At 45.6% G+C, this 21,997-nt stretch overlaps 1 protein-coding gene across 1 annotated transcript in view; it reads right to left on the bottom strand.

Annotated features, from left to right (window-relative positions):
• Window positions 1-2,221: 2,221 nt before the first annotated feature.
• Window positions 2,222-21,997, bottom strand: part of ATL3 (atlastin GTPase 3) — a 29,965-nt gene continuing 10,189 nt past the window's right edge. Inside the window, exons 2-13 of the mRNA XM_087705245.1 lie at window positions 18,836-19,053; window positions 16,779-16,922; window positions 15,566-15,670; window positions 13,806-13,856; window positions 13,514-13,570; window positions 12,135-12,227; window positions 11,748-11,886; window positions 10,724-10,851; window positions 8,632-8,688; window positions 6,631-6,702; window positions 5,282-5,727; window positions 2,222-4,611 (exon numbers count right to left, since the gene is read on the bottom strand). Coding sequence (XP_087561371.1) covers window positions 4,542-4,611; window positions 5,282-5,727; window positions 6,631-6,702; window positions 8,632-8,688; window positions 10,724-10,851; window positions 11,748-11,886; window positions 12,135-12,227; window positions 13,514-13,570; window positions 13,806-13,856; window positions 15,566-15,670; window positions 16,779-16,922; window positions 18,836-19,042 — 1,569 coding nt within the window. The 5' untranslated portion in view covers window positions 19,043-19,053 and the 3' untranslated portion in view covers window positions 2,222-4,541. The remainder of the gene's footprint in view (window positions 4,612-5,281; window positions 5,728-6,630; window positions 6,703-8,631; window positions 8,689-10,723; window positions 10,852-11,747; window positions 11,887-12,134; window positions 12,228-13,513; window positions 13,571-13,805; window positions 13,857-15,565; window positions 15,671-16,778; window positions 16,923-18,835; window positions 19,054-21,997) is intronic.

The raw sequence follows: 21,997 nt of genomic DNA, 5'->3' as shown, positions 1-21,997 counted from the left end.
ATATTTTCCAAGGCAGCTGCATTCTTGGGCGTTTTTTTGCTGGATCTATGTGATCTGTTGGGTTGAGATTGTTAAAAGTGGCCCATTTTCATTGCCATTCTTTATCGCAATCAGGTGCCTCCAACCTTGGCAACTTTAAAACCTGTGGACTTCAACTCCCAAAGTCCCTCAGCCAGCCATGTTGGCTGGGGAATCCTGGGAGTTGAAGTCCCCGAGTCTTAAAGTTGCCAAGGTTGGGGACCGCAGATCTAGATCATAAGAAGACTGTGGTAGGCTAGGCCAGGTGGGCTCCCCAGACTTAAGACTGGTGAGAAGTAGAGAGTCTTACCTTCTCTTGGTGAAACCAACAACAACAACAACAACAACTGTTCATGTTGTTGCCTCAATCGGGACTTTTGTTTTGTTGAGAAAAAGACTTTGAACTTTGGAAGATCAAGAAAGCTTCTCTCCATTTTGGTGAACAACCACGGAAACGAACCCAGGACTCACCAGGGAGTCCTCCCACAATATTGAGTTGGCCCATTGGAGAAGCAGAACACGCGACTTTGGTGTCCTTAAGACACACGGCTTGCAAAACACCTGTTTCCCAAACTCTGGTTAATCCTGGGCCTTTTTCTCTTTCTCTCCTCTTCAAGGTTGTGACGGGAAGAAAAGAGCAATATTCCCAGGGTGCAACTTCGGATGTTTGGGTAAGAACCCGTCATGGCAGGTGGGAATAAACTTGGAGACCAGGCAGGGATGCTTCCACGGGGACAGTCAGATAAGGGATCCTCCGGCGGAGGGAAGTTTTGCAGGAAGTTTTGAAGGATCAATATAGCTTATCTTTTCTTGGTAAACAGGCACAGAAACGACACAGTGACTCATGTCCAGGGATTTTCCTCCTACCCCTCCCTCCCGTGGACTTGAGATGCCCCATTTGGGAACCATTAGCTAATTCTCTGATGACTTCCACACGACTTCAAAAATGCCTGCTTCTTAAATTCCAGTAAATTCGTGGCCTTTTTCTCTGTCCTGTGCAGTTGTTACGGGGAAGAAAAGAAAAATATTCACTGGGTGCAACCTTCAGCTGCTTGGGCAGGTGGGAATGACCTTGGCAAACAGGTGGCAAAGAGAGCAGGTGAAGAGATGCTGCCCCCAGGATCAGGCAGATAAAAGGCAGCTGAGCTCACAGCTGCACAATGGATGGAGAAAGAGGCTCAGAAGGGACCCTCCCTAGTTTCTCGGGCTGTAAAGGAGACAGTGGGAGATTTGTACTTTCAGATGTGCTATATTCTATTAATGTAGCTTTAGGCAACAGAGAGATAAGAGGCAGCTTAGCCCTCAGCTGCACAATGGATGGAGAAAGAGGCTCAGAAGGGACCTTTGCTAGTTTTTCAGGCTGTAAAGGAATGGGGAGAGAATTGTACAGGTAGTCCTAGACTTATGACCACAATTGAGCTCCACATTCATGTTGCTAAGTGAGACATTTGTTGTGAGTTTTGCCCCCCTTTACAACCTTTCTGCCTTTTGGTACAGTTGGACAATAAGGAAGGCTGAGCACCAAAGAATGGAGGCCTTTGAACTTTGGTGCTGGAAAAGACTCCCATGAGTCCCTTGGATTGCAAGGCCATCCAACCAGTCAGTCCTAGAGGAGATCAACCCTGGCTGCTCTTTAGAAGGCCAGATCCTGAAGAGGAAACTCAAAGAGTTTGGCCACCTGATGAGAAGGAAGAAGGACTCCCTGGAGAAGAGCCTCATGCTGGGAACGATGGAGGGCAAAAGAAGAAGAAGAAGGGGATGGCAGAGAAGGGGGAGGCTGGATGGAGTCACCCAAGCAGTTGGCGTGAGCTTCAATGGACTCCAGAGGATGGGAGAGGACAGGAAGGCCTGGAGGAACATTGTCCATGGGGTGGCGATGGGTGGGACACGACTTCCCAACTCACAACAACCTTTCTTGCCCGTTGCTAAGTGAATCTGGCTTCCCCATTGACTTTGCTTGTCAGGTCACAAAAGGTGATCACATGACCCCAGGACACAGCAACCGTCATAAATATGAGTCAGTGTCTGAATTTTGATCAGGTGACACGGGGAAGCTGCAATGGTCATTAGTCTGAAGAACAGAAGTCATAAGGTTTTTTCGCTGCCGCTGTCACTTCGTACCGTCCACTAGGACTATTCTGTGCAGGAATGAGATTTTCAGAAAATGACACAGACCACCAAATAAATGCACACGCACACACCCTTCGCACCATTTCAGTATACCAGTCTTTTATTTTCGCAGTTGCAAAGTGGAATGCTTTCTTTTTGTGCTTTATAAATATAATTCAGCATCAACATCCTGACCACATTGGTCCACAGGGGGGGGAACTTTTGTGACCGACAAAGTTGTCAAAAAGAGTTCTGAAAACAGCGAAAGGCGGAAACAGCCGGGGGAGAAGCATCCACTCCCTTTCCCCCCCCCCACTCTACACATATCTCTCTGGGTGTCTTGGACTGCAACTCCCAGAATTCCAAGGAGCCACGGCCAAAGGGAATTCTGGGAATTGTCCCCTCGAACACGAACACGGCTCTCCATTTTCCACTCAACCCTTTGAAAGAAAACCCGGCCCGGCATTTTCTCCGTACGGTTTCCCAGCGCAGTCCAGGAGAAGGATCCGCGTCTTCCTACCACACTTTAGATTCCACACTCAGCTGTGTCAGGTACAAAATAAAGAATCACCTAAACTAGCTCATTCTAGGCGCAAAACCCCAACGTTGAAAAAGTTGGCATTTGAGAGATCAGAGACTTTTCTCTTCCCCAGAGAAAACAAAGCTGCATTTGGGAGCTTAGAGGCCTGGGATGTTGTGGGGGGTGACAATTCCAAACAACACAAAACAAAAAGAAGAGGTAGAATGCAGCAACGACAAAAAACCTCTTGTGAAAATAAGACTTGCTGTGAAAGGAATGGCCACCAGAGGGCGATCGTGAGCATAAGCCAGGAAAGAACTCTACCGAGTTTTTGCTCCTTGCCTTCTAATGGCCCAAAAGACTTAACCTTCGTGCTTTGCGATCAAGCGAGACTCCAGCAGCAAAAATAAGGCAAAAAAAGGTTAAAAAGGAAAACAAAGGCACCTTGAAGAATGCATAAAGCTATCCTCACCCTCTGGAGAAGCCGTAGTGATCGAGGGAGGCTAGAATGATTCAAAGCTTGGAGTAATAATAATTTTTGGTGCGAGGCCTATATAAGGGTTTCCGAGCAGGAGACGGGGGGAGGAAACAAGAGGGTCCCAGAGGCGCCCTGAACTTTGGACAAGTTTGCCAGCTGTGGGGCACATACCCTGCTACGGAGTTTTTTATGAATCATCCCAAGGTTGATTTGGTGGGCGACGAAGAAGGAGAAACAGTCGGACGATAAACAGCGTGGCTGAGAATGGGGAAACAGCCTTCAGAGACAGAGAGGAGACCAAGGCCATTCACCCTCACAAGCTTGGGAAAAGCAGGGGAGGAAAAGGAGGGGGGAGGGTGAATTCTCCATACCAGTAAGTAAGGGCAACGCTACTGGTTACGTCTCAACCCAGTAAACCTAAGAGTGGGGTATATACAGATGCAAACGCCGGCACCGCATTCAAGGAACAATGTCTTGACTACCCCTGGAAAACTCCCGACGTCCCGCACGGCTCACCCCCGATCTGGACGGAGATCCCAAAGAGATCCAAACGGGACCTCTAAGGAAATCCCCCCCTCACATTTCGACGTCCCGGCGGTACAAGGTGAATTACAAGAACCAAAACGAAGCGGACACCACGTCGTACCGAAAGAGAGAGAGAGAGATACAGAGACACTGGCGGCGATGCGGGAGATGTTTAACGCGCCAACGGCCTCTCGTTTCTCCCTCCAATTCCGAGCTTCCTGAGACGTCTTTCTAAGGCAGTGGAGCTGCTAGCTGGACGCGATCCCTCTCGGTGTCGAAGCAGGCACCGTCCAGTTTTGAAAAGGCACTGGAAATAAAATAGCTTTCCTAATTTTCTTTGAACGATTTGGCTAGGCCCGCCGGGGCCCTTCAGCAGAATTCTTTCGAAGTTTGGCCAAACTTTCACCAAAAAGAAAAGCTGGGTAATTTAGGCACTCCGAGGTCGATGCCTGGGGAGGGCCGGGGGAAGCTTTTTTTGGGGTGGGAGTAGGGGAAGGGGAGTTGGCATCTTCTCCTTGGTACAACCGACAAACCTCGAAAAACGAACGCCGGCAGCTGAAACGACAGTGGGGTTGATTTTTTTTTTTTCCTTTTCGTCACGGAAGGCACTGGCTGGCATGGAACTGGTTTTCGAGCGGCTGTTTCGTTTCCCCATTTAAAGTGCAGAAGGTTTCTTTCTTGAAGGGAGGGGAGGGGAAATGAAAAAAAGAAAAAAACCCAGAGGAAGGGGGGGGGTCCATCAAAGGAAGGTGAGCGGGAAGAATGGAGCAGAGATCCCCCCCCCCCCCCGACTTAAAAGCTGTCTATGAAGAAGCTCTGCAGAAGCGATTCCTGGATCGGAAAGCCGACGGTTTCCACCATCAAGAATGATGTTTTGGGAGTTCGCCTGGTTCACTGAGACTTCTTCTGCGGTGGTGGGGACGGGGGCTGCTCTCTGGAGGGGGCTGCGTGGACAGGAGACCTGGAGAAGGTAAGCCCACAGGTGAGAAGATGCTCAGGTTAGGGGGAAATTTCACACCCAAGAGCTAATCACTTCGTGGTTCCCCCCCCCCCCCCCGATAGTCCTCACACTTAAGATCACAATTCAGCAGAGTCAGCCTCTTGGCCCCCAAACGATCTGGGTCCTCATTTGACCGACATTGGAAGGATGGAAGGTTGAGTCAACCTTGAGCCAATCAGAATCAAACTGCTGGCAGTGGGCAGAATTATCCTGCAACACTGTATTCTAACCCCTGGGAAGAGAAGGAAGGAAGGAAGGAAGGAAGGAAGGAAGGAAGGAAGGAAGGAAGGAAGGAAGGAAGGTAGGTAGGTAGGTTGATGAAGGGAGGGAGGGAAGAAGGAAGGGGAGGAAGGAAGAGTGATGGAGGGAGGGAAGGAGAGAAGAAGGAAGGGTGAGGGAGTGAGAGAGAGAGGGAGAGAGCGAAGAAGGAAGGGCAATTGCAATAGCACTTATATCCCGCTTCACAGTGCTTTTACAGCCCTCTCTAAGTGGTTTACAGAGTCGGCCTTTTGCCCCCAACAATCTGGGTCCTCATTTGACCCACCTCAGAAGGACGGAAGGCTGAGCCAACCTTGAGCCGGTTGTCCCCCTCCATTCCCCCTCCCCCTGTTTGACTAAGCCAAATACCTACCGTATAGCCCGTATCTTCTGCATCACGAACTCCGCCGTGTTGTCAATCACAATGCCCAGTTCGCGGTATTCGCCCGAGTAGCGGATGTAGCCCCAGGCTAGCAGGGAAAGGAGCAACAGCCCCACTATTAAGTTGCACAACTGGGCAATCAAGCTCAGTCCAATGTGGTCGGTGACCCCCGAGGTCACGTAGAGCACCACGATGATCCCGAAGAGGATGGCGGGCGTCCGGAAAGTGTTGAAGATGTTCTTGCTCTGGTTATGCTTGGCCAGGTCTGCAAAGAGGTCGCTCAGCTCCTGCATCAACTCGTCCTCGTAACGTTGGCTGAACTCCCGGCCGCCCATCTTCTTGATGCGGCGGAAGTGCTCCAGAGCCCGCGAGTTCTGCTCCTGGTGCTTCGCCTCCAGCAATTCGGGGGCCACATAAGGTTTGTCTCCGCCGCAGATCTGGAGGGGGAAGGGAGGAAGCGGCCGGTTTAGCTACCGGGCTCAGTAAAGAGGGCTGGGAGAGCCGGTTCGGTGGTTGGTTCTAAGCGGCAGGCTAGAAACTGGGCGATTGTGAGTTCTAGTCCTGCCTTAGGCATGAAAACCAATTAGTGTGACTTTGGCCAATCCCCAGGAAAGAGTGAGTTCTAGTTCCAGCCGGGTGCATTTCGGCCAATCATTGCGAGATTATGAATTCTAGTCCTGCCTTAGGCATGAAAGCCGGCTGGGTGACTTTTGGCCAATCACCAGGAGACAGTGAGTTCTAGTTCCACTTTAGGCATAAAAGCCAGTGGGAGACTTTGGGCCAATCGCCAGGAGTTCTAGTCCTGCCTTAGGCATGAAAGCTAGTGGGAGACTTTGGACCAATCGCCAGGAGACGGTGAGTTCTAGTCCTGCCTTAGGCATGAAAGCCAGTGGGAGACTTTGGACCTATCACCATGAGATGGTGAGTTCTAGTCCCTCCTTAGGCATGAAAGCTGACTGGGTGACTTTGGGCCAATCACCAGGAGATGGTGAGTTCTAGTCCCTCCTTAGGCATGAAAGCTGACTGAGTGACTTTGGGCCAATCACCAGGAGACAGTGAGTTCTAGTCCCGCCTTAGGCATGAAAACCAGTTCCATGACTTTGGGCCAATCAACAGGAGACTGGGAGTTCTAGTCTCGCCTTAGGCATGAAAACCATCTGGGTGACTTTGGCCCATTTGCCTTTTTTCCGGCCTTGGAAACACGGAAACAATGTGAAAACATTTCTTGGCTCCAACCCCCCCCCCCCCTTCAACAACATTCTCTATACAGTCAGCAGGAATCAAGAACAACTCTTGGGCAGCCCATGCAGGTGGGTAAATGCCCCCCCGCCCCCCCTCACCTTTTCCATGCTGCTGTAATACAGGTCTTTGGCCGAAGCGACAGCAGCCAGATTGTTGGCTTCAGCTGTGGCCTGAAAAGGAGGAAAAACAACTTCAGAAACAAACCGGTTGAGTTTTTCCACCCTCTGCTAAGAGTTAGGAAAACTGTAAAAAAAAAGGGGGGGGGAGGGGGGTAATTGGCAGGTTGCATTTGGAGGCTTTGTTAAGCTTGCATAAATTTTACATTTCTTACCCAAACCTTTTCTCACGTTTCCATCATTATTAAAGTTATCAATGCCTTTCTACCATTCTTCCATATTTGCATCTTTTAAAAAAAATATTGGTATCATTTGAAAAAGAAATAAAAACTTAAGCAAAACGTTCATTTTTACTACTGTTATCCTTTCCCAGCAAAGACTATTATAATTTCTCCCATTTATTCGGTATCTCTGTCTATATATTTTGTGCCATAATGGTTCATAATTACACTTATGTAATTTGGAGGTTTAATGCCGTGTTTTTTTTTCCCCTGTAAGGTAAAGTTTCCCCCGGCACATTATGTGCTAGTCGTGCCTGACTCTAGGGGGCGCTGCTCATCTCCGTTTCAAAGCCGAAGAGCCAGTGCTGTCCGAAGACGTCTCCGTGGTCATGTGGCCGGAATGACTCAACGCCGAAGGCCTACGGAAGGCTGTTCCCTTCCCACCAAAGGTTTCTACTTTTCTAACGTGCTTTCGAACTGCTAGGTTGGCAGAAGCTGGGACAAGGAACGGGAGCTCACTCCGTTATGTGGCGCTAGGGATTCGAACTGCCGAACTGCCAACCTTTCTGATCGACAAACTCAAGTGTTTTAGCCACTGAGCCACCGCATTCCCTCCCCCCTTTTTTCTGTACAGTGCTGTAATTTTATTCAATATTGCGACTGGAGCCAGCTCTGCAGGCTTTGTCGAGGCAATAGTTACTACTCGACTTACGACCAAAATTTCTGTTGCTAGGCGAGACACTTAAGTGGATTTGCCCCAGTTAACGACCCTTCTTGCCACCATTGTTAAGCCAATCACTTCAGTTAAGTTAGGAGCATGTGGGATGTTAATGGAATCTGGGGCTTCCCCCACTGATTTTACTTGTCGCAAAAAGGGGATCACACGATGCAGCGGCGCTGCGACCGTCGTAAATACGAGTTAGTTGCCAAATGTCAGAATTTTGATCACGTGACAAGGGGGGATGCTATAAAGGTCGTAAGTGTGAAAAACGGCCACAAGCTGCTTTTTTCAGTGTTGTTAACTTCAGCCACTAAATGGACTGTCGTAAATCAAGGACTACCTGCAATCACCACCCTGAATTGAAACAAGAAGTCAGTGATTTAAACTCTTGTTGTGGCCCGCCAGTGGAGCTGGCAGCAGAGTCGGACAGTGAGGAGGGTTGGGGAGGAATGTGAGCCAGTCCCGGAGTCTGGGGAAGGCTCTGAGGAGGGCTCTGTGTCGGAGGCAGAGAGGGGGACAGGGCCATCTGACAGTTATCAGCTGCCTTCGGAGTCAGACATCAGTGGGGCAGAAGAACAGCTGGAGCCTGTTCCCAGTGTGCGCATGCACAGAGCAGCCAGACGAAGGGAAGAGCTAAAGAACAGGGGTCGACTTGGGAGTAAGGCCACAGGTGGACAGTGAATGGCCTCTCCCAGAGGACATAAAAAGAGGAGCAAAAGGGGAGGGGGCTTTTGCAAGAAACAATTTGTTCATTCGGTCATTAGATTCATTTCAGGAGTGTGAAGATCTGTCTGTGAATCTCAGAGACTCTGTGCCCAGAGTCTTTCCTTGCACAGCCCCACATTTGGGAAAATATTGACATGGCAGCTTTCCAAGCTAGATAAGGTCTGTGGTCATAAATACGCCTTTGAAAGACTGTTTGCCAGGCCTTTGCCGAATGTGAATGAGAGGAATTCACATCAATTTAATAAAAGGGGTTCTGTGAGGACCGGGACTCTGCCTCGGGCTCTTTGGGGGGCGCTTGGGTCGGGCGAAACTCACCAGCAACATGGATTTTGGGTGTGGCAAATCTTCCCCCTGGTAGATCTTGATATAAGCCTGGAATGAAGGACATTAACGAACAATTATTATACGGCTGTGAATTCATTCGTTTACATGGTTTTTCCTTCCAACCTTAAAAATATTTCTGCGTCCTCAATCCAGTAAGAAGCAAAGCATCTTCTGTGCTAAAGAGGGGCTGAGCTCAACGTCGGAGCCCCAGATTTCTGTCCCAAAGCGTGGCCTTTGTTACGTTTTGTTCCATTTTACGACTTCTCTCGCCACAGTTGCTAAGTGAATCACTGCAGTGGTTAAGACAGTCACCCCGGTTGTTAAGTGAATCTGGCTACCCCCCCCTCCACAGACTTTGCTGTTGCCAAAGGGGGATGACGTGAAACACACACACACACCCCCGGGGGGAACATCGGAACCGTCTTAAATACATGCCAGTTGCCAAGCATTTGAATTTCGACCACGTGGCCGTGGGGATGCTTCAATTTTGGTGACCCATGGGGGTGCTGCAATGGTTGTTAAGTGTGAAAAACGGTGCCAAGTCACTTTTTTGAAAGAGCTGTCGTAACTCAGAATGGTCACTAAGTGAACTGTTGTAAGTCGAGGACTAGCTGCCTTAGCTGCCGATGAGATCAATAAATCAGATTTGCAACTAAACAGGAAGGAAGGGAGGGAAGGAAGGAAAGAAAGCAAAAGGGAGGGAGGGAGGGATGGAAGGAGGGAGGGAGGGAGGGAGGAAGAGAGGGAGGGAGGGAGGAAGAAAGGAAAGCAAAAGCGAGGGAGGGATGGGAGGAAGGGAGGGAGGGATGGAGGGAGGAAGAGAGGGAAGAAGGAAGGAAGGAAAGAAAGCAAAAGCGAGGGAAGGAGGGATGGAAGGAAGGGAGGGAGGTAGGGAGGGAGGGAAGAAGGAAGGAAGGAAAGCAAAAGGGAGGGAGGGAGGGATGGAAGGAGGGAGGGAGGGATGGAAGGAGGGAGGGAGGAAGGAAGGATAGAAGGAAGGAAGAAAGAAGGAAGGAAGGAAGGAAGGAAGGAAGGAAGGAAAGCAAAAGGGAGGGAGGGAGGGATGGAAGGAGGGAGGGAGGGATGGAAGGAGGGCAGGAGGAAGGAAAGAAGGAAGAAAAAAAGAAGGAAGGAAGGAAGGAAAGAAGAAAGAAAGAAAGAAAGAAAGAAAGAAAGAAAGAAAGAAAGAAAGAAAGAAAGAAAGAAAGAAATCTGAAAAGCTTAGTTCCTACTGGTGCCTGACTCAGGACTTTGCAGAAGGAAAAGATTTTTTGAATTCTGGAAACTTCACCTGTCCAGGGATTCTCCACCTTGTCCTCCCACCCCCCCACCCTAGGATTTGAGATGAGCCATTTAGGAACCAGAGGCTAACTCTTAAAAACACGTGACTTCCGAATGCCTGCTTTCTTAAAATTCTAGCAAACTCTTGGCCTTTTTTCTCCTCAGTTCTGTGCAGACCTGCCCCAAATCCAAATCAAAGCAGATCAGACTGCAGCTCAGAGTTACTAATAACTGCAGCTAGGATTGTATTTGCGCAAAAATTGAAAATATGAAGATATCCCTATGGATGAGAACGCGATTAGGAAAATATTAAGAATGTGCAGAAATGAATAGGTGAACACCTGAAATTAAAGAGAAGGACCAATCTGATTATTATAATACATGGCCATTATTTTATCCATGGTTAGAGAATAAATATGAAAAGAGGAAAAAAAGCAAGAAGAGTGAAAGAGAGAAAATGTTTTAACAAAGTTATTTAAGTCAAGAAGAGGATTGCTACGGTGTTAGGTATGGCATATATTAGGATTAAGTTCAGAATAGATAAAATAATAAATATGGCTGTAAGTTGTAATTGTTACTGTATAAAATATTTGCACAAAGTATATGTACCCAGACGACACACATTGCTTAATGGAAGATGATGTTTGAATTAAAATATTTTTTTAAAAGTTACTTAGAAACATTTTAAACAAATACACTAATTAAATCAGACTGCCAGGCCAAGCAAGTCTCAATATCTTTTATTTATTTATTTATATATTGACTTTGATCTCGGTGAAAGAAAGAGTGTGATGAAACATACCTTGAAATACTCCAAGAGGCCTCGGCAAGTTACTTTCGAGCCGTTGATCTCCTTTTCTAAGAGCTGACTAGGATCCAGGACAAACGGAATCAACTGCTTCAGCTGGTCCTTGAATTCGTTGGAGATGTCTGCGCAAAAAAGGGAAGGAGAAAGGTAAAAGAGGAAGAATGCAATGAGAATGGAGTTCTTTTTCCCCCTGTGAATTGTTTTATGGCCTTATAAAACACAGGCAAGACATTTATTACTGTAAGTAATAGCATCACCTACAATATAAAAGGTACTCGCACATCTGTGCTAGTCTAGTCGTTCCCGACTCTAGGGGGCAGTGCTCATCTCCGTTTCAAAGCCGAAGAGCCAGTGGCATGACTGTTCCCTTCCCACCAAAGGTGGTTCCTTTTCTCCTGCTCGCATTTTTTACCTGCTTTCGAACTGCTAGGTTGGCAGAAGCTGGGTCAAGTCATGGGAGCGCACTAGGGATTCGAACCGCAGAACTACCGACCTTTCTGATCGACAAGCTCAGCATCTTAGCCACAGAGCCACCATGTCCAACTACAATATTGCATAGCATTCATGAGTGTAATGCTATGCGGGAAAGCCTTTTAGGAGACAGGGCAAAATATGCTGGCAAGGGAAAATTAGATGCATGCACAGACTTGCCAGGAGAAGGGAAGAGCTAAAGAACAGGGGTCGACTCGGGAGTAAGGCCACAGGTGGACGGTGAATGGCCCCTCCCAGAGGGAATAAAAGAGGAGCGAAAAGGGAGTGGAGTTTGCAGGAGAGACAATTAGTTCACTTCATTGGTTCGTGACCCTCCGAGACTCCTGGCTAAGTTTTGCAAATATCAGCCTGGCAGCTCTCCAAGCCAGATAAGGTCTGTGACCGTAAATCCTCCCTTGAAAGACTTTGTTGGATGTGAAGGAGCAGAATTCACCGTCAATGGATAAAAGGGGCTTTTGTCGGGACAAGGAGTTGGCTTCAGGCTCTCGGGAAGCCTCGGTCAGAACACAGAGATTCCAAACCTTACCGTTCAGACGGCCATCAAAATTTGGGCTGGTGGCCACTTTGAGTCCCGGGTGAGGTAAGAGGAAACAGTTGACGTTGGTGAAGCAGGAGTGGATATGTTTGCGAACGTTCTGGATCTCTTCGTGCTGGTGAGATTTCACCTTGGGGCATAAAAGGGAAGAGAATTCAGAGGATGGATTCAACACCAACTAGACCAGTGTTTCTCAACCTTGTCAACTTGAAGATGTCTGGACTTCAACTCCCAGAATTCCCCAGCCAGCATTCGCTGGCTGGGGAATTCTGGGAGTTGAAGTCCAGACATCTTCAAGTTGACAAGGTTGAGAAACACTGAACTCGACACTAGCGCAGAATTTCTGGGGTTTTCATCGTTGTTTCTATTTTGCTTCACCTCCAGGCGTTTATCCAGGAAACTCATGCCCCCGTCCAAGCCGTAGTCATACTCGTATGGGAAACTCCAATCTCGCACCAGGAACATCAGCGTCTGCGTTGAGAGAGAAGAGGCTCAGATTAAAACTCTGCACCCCGAGATAAACGGGGGCTAGACGAATCAAAAATTGGAATTAAGATTGCCCGGAGAAATATCAGATACGCAGATGATATCACCCAAATGGCAGAAAGTGAAGAGCCCCTTGATGTGGGGGAAGGAGGAGAGTGCAAAAATTGGCATTAAGAAAAGGTTTAAGGTTTAATAAATTTATAGGCCGGCCAATCCTGAAGGACTCAGGGCGGCTTACAGAATACATATTTAAAAAGAATAAAGAATTTTTAAAAATAGAGAAAAAAAACAGATTAAAAAATCACTTCATGCACTCCATCTAGGAGGGGCTGGACCTCATTTCATGAGGTCAAGAGCCCCAGGCCTGCCGGAATAGCCAGGTTTTGGTAGCCTTTCGGAAGGCCGTGAGAGTGGGAAGGAAAACTAAGATCATGGCATCTGACCCGCTCAATTCCCGGCAAATAAATGGGGAAGAAATGGAGGGACAGATTTTATTTTCCTGGCCTCCAAGATCACCGCAGATGGGGAGTGCAGCCAAGGAATTAAAAGAGGCTTGATCCTGGGGAGGAAAGTGATGGTGAATCTAGACAGCATCCTAAAAAGCAGAGACATCAGCCTGCCAATCAAAAGTGCATCTAGTCAAGGTTTCCCCAGTGGCAATGGATGGCTGTGAAGGTTGGAGCATAAGGAAGGCTGAGCACCAAAGAACGGAGGCCTTTGAACTCGGGTGCTGGAGAAGACTCCTGTATTGAGTCCCTTACCTACCTACCTACCTATCATCCGTCCGTCCGTCCGTCCATCCATCCATCCATCTATCTATTATCTATCTATCTATTATCTATCTATCTATCGTCTGTCTGTCTGTCTGTCTGTCTGTCTGTCTGTCTGTCTGTCTGTCTATCTATCTATCTATCTATCTATCTATCTATCTATCTATCTATCTATCATCTATCTATCTATCTATCTATCTATCTATCTCCCGCGAGTCCCTTGGACTGCAAGGCCATCCAACCAGTCAGTCCTAGAGGAGATCCACCCTGGCTGCTCTTTAGAAGGACAGATCCTGAAGAGGAAACTCAAAGACTTTGTTCCACCTGATGAGAAGGAAGAAGGACTCCCTGGAGAAGAGCCTCATGCTCATTTTGCCTTGGATTCAAAGTTTTTATTTTTTCCACCCTGGGGCTGTGAGTTCCACAGGTGAATTATAAATGGGAGCCCGAGATTGTCCAGGCAGACTCCCTCCCCTCACTCCCAACTGACCGAATGCATACCTGGAATGGCTTGAGAAAGATTTCGTCCATGGCCAGACGCCCGTATTCGGTAAAGAGCTGCGGAAAGAGAAAGAAAGCAACACTGAGGACCAGTTGCATGGAGTGGCGGCATGGCCACCAGGTGGCGCTCTTGCCTCACAATCAAGAGGCAGGGCGTTCGATCCTATCGTTCTGGGCACTATGAGAAAATATCTGCTGAACAAAGTTCCGCATTGGCGACAGGAAGGGCATCCGGCCAGTAAATACTCAGCTGAGGGCCAGTAGCATGAAAAGATCCCACACTCCTGCCAACCTGCAGCTGCTGGAGGTCATCTTCTTGGATGTTTTGGGACAAGTTGTAAATCTGGAAAGGAAAGAAATGGTGTACACAATTATTTGCTTAGCAACCGCAGCATGAAAAAGGGCCGCAAAATTGGGCATAACTTGCTTAACAACCACATTACTTAGCGATTAAAGTCCCAGCCTCAATTGTGGTTGTGAATCAAAAACTATCTGTATTGTCTTAATGATTGTAGGCTGACGATGCTTCTGGGTTTTAGGCATTTTGTTTTAATCTTGCAAGCTGTCCAGAATCATGTACGTATGTGAGATGGGCATATATAAAACGGTTGAGTGGATGGAAAGAATTTGATTCATTGATTGATTGATTCATACATAGATAGATAAATCAATAGACAGACAGATATAGAAGATAGATAGATGACAGACAGACAGATGATATTGATTAGATAGATAAGACAGACAGACAGACAGATATAGAAGATAGATAGATAGATAGATGATAGATAGATAGATAGATAGATAGATAGATAGATAGATAGATAGATAGATAGATAGACAGACAGACAGACAGACAGACGATATTGGATGGATGGATGGATGGATGGATGGATGGATAGATAGATAGATAGATAGATGATAGACAGATGATATTGGATGGATGGATGGATGGATGGATGGATGGATGGATGGATGGATGGATAGATAGATGATAGACAGACAGATGATATTGGATGGATGGATGGATAGATAGATGATAGACAGACAGATGATATTGATTAGAAAGATAGATAGATAGATAGATAGATAGATAGATAGATAGATAGATAGATAGATAGATAGATAGATAGATAGATAGATAGATAGATAGATAGATATAGGCAGATGATATTGGATGGATGGATGGATGGATGGATGGATAGATAGATAGTAGTCAGACAGATGATATTGGATAGCTAGATATATGATAGATAGATAGATAGATAGATAGATAGATAGATAGATAGATAGATAGATAGATAGATAGATAGATAGATGATATGATAAACAGACATATAGGGTGGATTATGAACGGAAAGATTAAGATTAAAATGAATAGATGAATAGATAGATAGATAGATAGATAGATAGATAGATAGATAGATAGATAGATAGATAGATAGATAGATAGATGTGATATAGATGATATGATAAACAGATATATAGGGTGGATTATGAACGGAAAGATTAAGATTAAAATGAATAGATGAATGGATAGATAGATAGATAGATAGATAGATAGATAGATAGATAGATAGATAGATAGATAGATAGATAGATAGATAGATATAGATAATGATAGATTGATAGATGAATATAGATGTAGGTAGCTAGGTAGGTAGATGATAGGTAGACATATAGCATGGATAGATTATGGATGGAAAGATTAAGATAAAAATGGATAGACAGACAGAGAGACATGATATATGACAGACAGAGATAGATATAGATGGACAGAGCAACAGGTGATGGAAGGAGGGAGAGAGAGAGAGAAAGAGAGAGAGATGGCTAGATAGATAATAGATTGGTAAAGAGATCACACAGATGAACAGACAGACCAACAGATGATGAAGACATACAGGCAGGCAGACAGACATCTGAGTCTCCAGGGGCAGCGAGACCTTCCGCTAACTTCCCACACTGGTGGGACCCCAGGCTAGTTTTCCTCATTTGCCAATCATGGCCAGCTGCAAACAGTGAGACTTCCTAACAAGGGAACGGACGGCTGCTCACCTGAACGGAGCTGGTCATGGTGCTGAGGGCAAAAATGGTGGCGCAGTCTTTGACGGTGGACTGACTGTCAAAGGCCCCCTGGGTGTCCATCAGCACAACAGCGACCTGCAAGCAAGAGGCAAATTTGTGAATATTTACCATTTATTGTTGGAATACAGATCTTGAATTTTCAAGAGGAAGGTTGTCAGAATATTCATGACTGGGAGAGACATGGGAACAAGGTCAGCCAATGAATAGACATAGCAACCGTCAACCAATGCGGGCTTAAACAGATCTGAGTCTGTGCTGAGAATCGACACTGAAACTATTCCGTCTGCTCTGAACTCTTGAGATGAAACTAACTCTTCTCTCCTGCTTGTAACTTCCACCACATTGAAAAAAATCTACTATTGGTATGGTACATTTATTCATTTATTATTTATCCAATTCAAATTCTTTTTTTTTTATAAAGTTTTTTTATTTTTAATTTCCAAAACAAACACAACACGTAAAATCTTCCTTTTTTACATACTGTAGAAAGTGTATCAGTTGGTTACAAAAGACTTTCGTGCATCTCAAATTCTGAATTGGTCATCACGTGTCCTCAACAGCTTGGGCCAATCGGTCCCATCTACAGAATTAGCTGAGTAAGGGGATTCTCTGTCAGAGGGGGGTGGGTGGGAGACAACCCTAAATGTCCTTCCTGAGGTCAAATATCTTTTCCAATTTTCAAATATCGTTTCCTCTCATCGAGACAAAGTGATTTTTTGTAGCAGATGCATCAAATACATTAACAAAAGCGTGTCCTTTTAAAATGCTTGGTCTTCAAATCCCCTTCCCATTTTTAAAAAAACAACGGAGGATCTCAAAAATTGCTTTGGTTCATACAGGTTGCATTTTTCAACAATTTACTACGTTAAAAATGAAAACCGGCACACCGGCAGAATCACGTGCAACCTGGAAATTAAGGAGAAACTTCCTGACAACTTCCCTCCAGAGGATGTGGGCGCTCCATCCCTGGAGGTTTTGAAGAAGAGACCGGACAGTAAAATTGTCTGAAATGGCAGAGGGTCTTCTGCTTGAGCAGGGGGGGTTAGACTAGAAGACCTCCACGGTCCCTTCCAATTCTGTGACTCTGTTTTGTCCAGGGGACATGCTACCCTGATGCTCCGTTCTATTTCTGCAAGATGGCATTTCCTTTTTCCCCTCCGTAACCATTCCTGCTTTTTCTTACCTTCTTCCCGTTGGGCTTCATCACGATGAAGACTTCGCTCCAGATCTGAATGCCGGTGGTCTCGGGATCGGAGCCCCCCCGCCACGAAAATCCCGTCAAGGGATCATTCTCCATCCCCAGCCAATCATTGTTGATGTCTTCTTTCTGTAGGGGGGAAAAAACTGTCAAAATTAGGTCTCCAAAACCTCCAAGACTCAAAATTCCCTTTGATTATTATCCCTCCGGGCAGATTTTCTGAAATAGGATGTCCCAGACCAAAGGGACTACAACTCCCATCGTCCCAGGGCAGCGTAGCGCTGAAATCTGAATCCACCCCCGAAGTTTGTTGGTTCAATGGGAAAAAAATTTTCTCTTCCCTGAGATAAGATTTTTTTTTTTCTCTTGGAGGTGGAGAAAAATCTCTTTTTTTTTATTACAAAAAATAAAAAAGGAGTTTAAAAACTTTTAAAAATAAGAGAAGGGGGGGCGCAGTGGTTAGGGTGCAGTACTGCAGGCCACTTCAGCTGACTGTTATCTGCAGTTCAGCGGTTCAAATCTCACCAGGCTCAAGGTTGACTCAGCCTTCCATCCTTCCGAGATGGGTAAAATGAGGACCCGGATTGTTGTTGGGGACAATATGCTGACTCTGTAAACCGCTTAGGGAGGGCTGAAAGCCCTATGAAGCGGTATATAAGTCTAACTGCTATTGCTATTGCTATTACACTTTTACGTAATAAAATAAAAGTAATAACAAGAGAAAACATGGAATAATAATCAATGACAGATTGCAACCTAAAAATAGATGAGTACTATTATTAGAAATATGTAAGTTGATTGAATGTAATAATTATGATTAACTTAATTTGTTTTGTTTATATTGTAAGGCGCCCGGGTGCCACATGGTTCACGCATTGATTTGATATATTTATAAAAAAAATTAAAAAAAACTTGGAGGGGAAAAACTTTTTTCAGGACTCCATAAGATGAAAATAAGATTGGATGGGGAAGGAAATGTGGATGAGGGGGAGGCAAACCAGAACCTTCGATCAAATGAGCAAGTTACTTGGCAGAAATCTCGGAGTGATAAATACGATTTGTGTATATCTTTGGGGCCGCAAGAGGCAGGATCAGAAAGAAATGAAAAATAAGATTTGGATCCCAGTCGCTGATCCCTGAGTTCTTACTGTTAGTCATGGGAGCAAAATAGCAGCTTTGTATTAACAGAAAGCTCTTACGCAACCCTGGTATAAAATGATTGCGAAGGAACCAGCGGCAAGCCAAGGCTTGCTAAAAGTCGCACTTTCTAACTGGAAAGTGGCTCCCCCCTTTGCTGAATTGCAGAAAATAGGCAACGGCATCGGGATTCAAACACAGTTTGTTCTTTCTCTCTAGGTGTTTCCCAACCTTGGCAACTTTTAAGGTGTGTGGACTTCAACTCCCGAAATTCCCCAGCCAATATTCTTTAAGATAGGTGGGCTTCAATTCCCAGAATCCCCCAGTCCTTATCTGGCTTGGAGAGCGGCCAGGCCGATATCTGCAAAACTTGGCCAGGAGTCTCGGAGAGTCACGAACCAATTAAGCGAACTAATTCTCTCCTGCAAACTCCACTCCCCTTTCGCTCCTCTTTTATTCCCTCCGGGAGGGGCCATTCACCGTCCACCTGTGGCCTTGCTCCCAAGTCGACCCCTGCTCTTCCTTCATCTGGCAACTCTGCGCATGCGCGCACTGGGAACAGGCTCCAGCTGTTCTTCTGCCCCACTGATTTCTGACTCCGAAGGCAGCTGATAACTGGCACACGGCCCTGGCCCCCTCTCTGCCTCCGACACAGAGCCCTCCTCAGAGCCTTCCCCAGACTCCAGGACTGGCCCAGGTTCCTCCCCAACCCTCCTCACTCTCCGACTCTGCTGCCAGCTCTGCTGGCGGGCAACCACAGGATGCTTCCAATCAGGGATGGCAGGTGTGCGTAGCAATCAGGAATTAACAACGACAACGAGGGCACCGAAGATATATAATGCTCATCCTGCAAGACAGCCAAAATATGGCATTGCTCCTGCGTGCGAAGGGGAAGCCAATCTTACCTGCGTGTAGAGGTAACGCAGAAGGAAGTCCAGCAGAAAGGACTTTCCCTTGCGGAAAGCGCCCGCCACCGACACGACCACCACGTCAAGGTCACGGATGGCATCTTGAAGGAGGACTTGGCTCAAGGCCTTCTCGTCCAACTCAAAGGAATGTTCTTCTTTGTGAACCAGGACGATCTGGACCGGACCCGGCTTGGTTCCCACCATGGCATCTCCTCCTGTTGAGGTCAAGAAAGAAAGAAAGGTTCAATGCATATGAAGAGACTACATAATGCATTAATAGAAATGGATTCGGAAACAGAATTAGTCAAAGACTGTACGATAAAGCGGGCCCAAAATTGTGAAGAACCAATAATGTTGGATACATGGGAAAAGACCTGGGTGAGAAATGTAATGTTTACACAAGCCCAAAATTTGAGAGAAAACTTTTATAAGATGCTTTATATTCTCTTTCATTTTTATTTTTTTTTTCGTCCACAAGTCTTTTTTATTTCCATTTCATTCTATACAATCACATGTTTACTGTGCATAACCGAGGCATATAACATTGGGTAATAAACACAGCCCTCACTTTTATAGAAAATGCCCCCTACAATACAAACCCAATATACCGCCTTAGCCCACCATACACCCTCTTTCAACCCCCTCCAACTTTCATTCTTCCTTCTCTCATACCCTTCTACACCTACTTCCCCTCCCCCTCCATCTAACCCTAACCCTATCACTCCCTCTCTTAATCCATTCCCTCCCTTCCTTCTCCTCCTCCTCTCTCTCACCCTCTCCACCCTCCTTCTTCTTTCACTCAGCTCCTCCCTTCGGTATACTTCTATTACCTTCCAATATATTCAGTTTGTTCTGTTTTGACACTAACATTAAAAAGCCACAGTATACAAGTGCAATCATGCTTTAAAATTTAACACATATTATATTTGCCCCCTTCCCCCCTCCCCCTAGATCCACACCTCCCTTCCCTCCCCCCCCCGACTTCCCAGAGCCCATACATGGTATAACTTTTTGACAATCACAGTCTAAAATATCTCTACATTGAGTACATATAAGATGCTTTTAGATCCTAAAAAACTGGCCTCTATGTATCTGAACTTACAACCTAAATGCTGGAGAGATTGTGCTGATGCTACTTACTTTCATATATGGTGGACTTGTAAAAAGGCTAAAGCAATTTGGATAAAAATATGGTGGATTATGCAAAACATTCTCAAAAAAAGGATAATACCCCTCAGTTATTTTTGTTAGGCATAATTACTGATTGTACAGTTGTAGAGATTAACCTGATTTTGCATTTAATAACCGCAGCTAGACTGTTGGTGGCGCAATACTGGAAGAAGGAAGATTTGCCTACTATTCAAAAATGGACACTGAAAGTAACAAACTTAGCTGAGATGGCTAAAATATCTGCATATCTCAAGGAACATACAAACGAGAGATATAAACCGGAGTGGAGAAGATGGGTTGATTATACTCAAAATAAATATGAGACTAAGAAATTTCAGATAGCTTAGAAAGAAACTAGGAATGATATAAGTTGTTTAGAGCAAGCCTAGAAAGGAGGAGTTAAAGCTCAAATGAATGATGATATTAATCTCTTTTTAAGTCTATTTTAGAATGTTTTTGTTAAAAGATTTATACCTTGTATTGGTTCTGGGAAATCCGGGGGGGGGGGAAGGTTGGGGGTGGTTTGGGGGGAGAAGGGGGGAGAGGGAAGCAAATATTTGTAAAAGTTTGTTCTTCAAAATTTTCAGAAAGAAAGAAAGAGAGAGAGAGAGAGAAAGAAAGAAAGAAAGAAAGAAAGAAAGAAAGAAAGAAAGAAAGAAAGAAAGAAAAAGAAAAGGATGGGCAACATTCACCAATACACGTATAAGTAGTCCTCAACTTAACGACAGTTCGTTTAGTGACGAAAAGGACAATGGCACTGAAAAAAACCAACTCAGGATGCTAATTTTTCACCCCTGGGACCATCTCTGTGGTCACGTGATTAATAATTCAAATGCTTGGCAATTGGCGTATAACTATTTATTCCAGAATTTGAACAGTATAAAGAGCTTTTTCAAGGGGAGAAACGAAGGTACATTGGTGTGTGTGTGTGTGTGATGCCCAAATATGGGAGGGAGCAAACTGCTTCCCTTTTGCCTTTCAACCCATTCATTCATTCATTCATTCATTCATTCATTCATTCATTGGATTTCTATGCCGCCCAATCCCAGAGGACTCCGGGCGGCTTACAGAAATGAAAAAATAAAATAAAAAATTAAAAGGCATTATTAAAAACCACCACCCCCCACTCCAGGAGCCTTCCAGGCAGAAAAATAATCATTCTGTGTTCCATTTTTGCCGATAAATAAATGAAGGGAGACTAGTATAGATCTATTTCAAGCTATTTAGCTCTCAACAGCTAGCCATACCCTTAACTGGGATTCGAACTTGGGCTGTTTTTACATGTTAGGCAATTATGTTAACCTCTAAGCCACAAGCTCTCCTCCCTTATCAGCTGAGCCAGGGGAATGATTAAGTGTTTTGTCAAAACACCTGGTATGCAGTTCGGCGGTTCGAATCCCTAGCTCCCCGTAACGGAGTGAGCTCCCGCTACTTCTCCCAGCTTCTGCCAACCTAGCAGTTCGGAAGCAGGTAAAAAATGCAAGTAGAAAAACAGGAACCACCTTTGGTGGGAAGGGAAAAGCGTTCCCTGGGCCTTCGGCGTTGAGTCATGCCGGCCACATGACCCCGGAGACGTCTTCTGACAGCGCTGGCTCTCTGGCTTCAAAACGGAGATGAGCACCGCCCCCTAGAGTAGGGAATGGCTAGCACATATGTGCAAGGGGAACCTTTACCTTTACGAGAGTTTGTTTAGTGACTGTTCAAATTCTTCCACTGTGATATTATTTCCATGTCTAAACCTTTTACATTCCCAAACATGAATCCTTGCTTGGCCAAACAAGGACATTTCAACGTCGTGATTTCTTCCCCACCACCGCCCCAAAAAACCACAACTTATATAAAACACCTGGGATTGTTTGAGCTTGCTGAAATTACTTTCTGGGCTTTCTTTTGTAACTACACAACGTTTTACAATGTAAATAATGTTGATATTTACATTGTGGGGATCTGGCCAGTCTCAAAACGTTTGCAAGCATTTTGGAGAAAAAC

This window comes from Thamnophis sirtalis, unplaced genomic scaffold (genome assembly GCF_051295495.1).
Source record: "Thamnophis sirtalis isolate CommonGarterSnake01/CBP01778 unplaced genomic scaffold, rThaSir2_p1.2 scaffold_2, whole genome shotgun sequence".
NCBI lineage: Eukaryota > Metazoa > Chordata > Lepidosauria > Squamata > Natricidae > Thamnophis > Thamnophis sirtalis.
The sequence above is the reverse complement of the archived record's forward strand: the minus strand, read 5'-3'. Positions and strand labels throughout refer to the sequence as shown.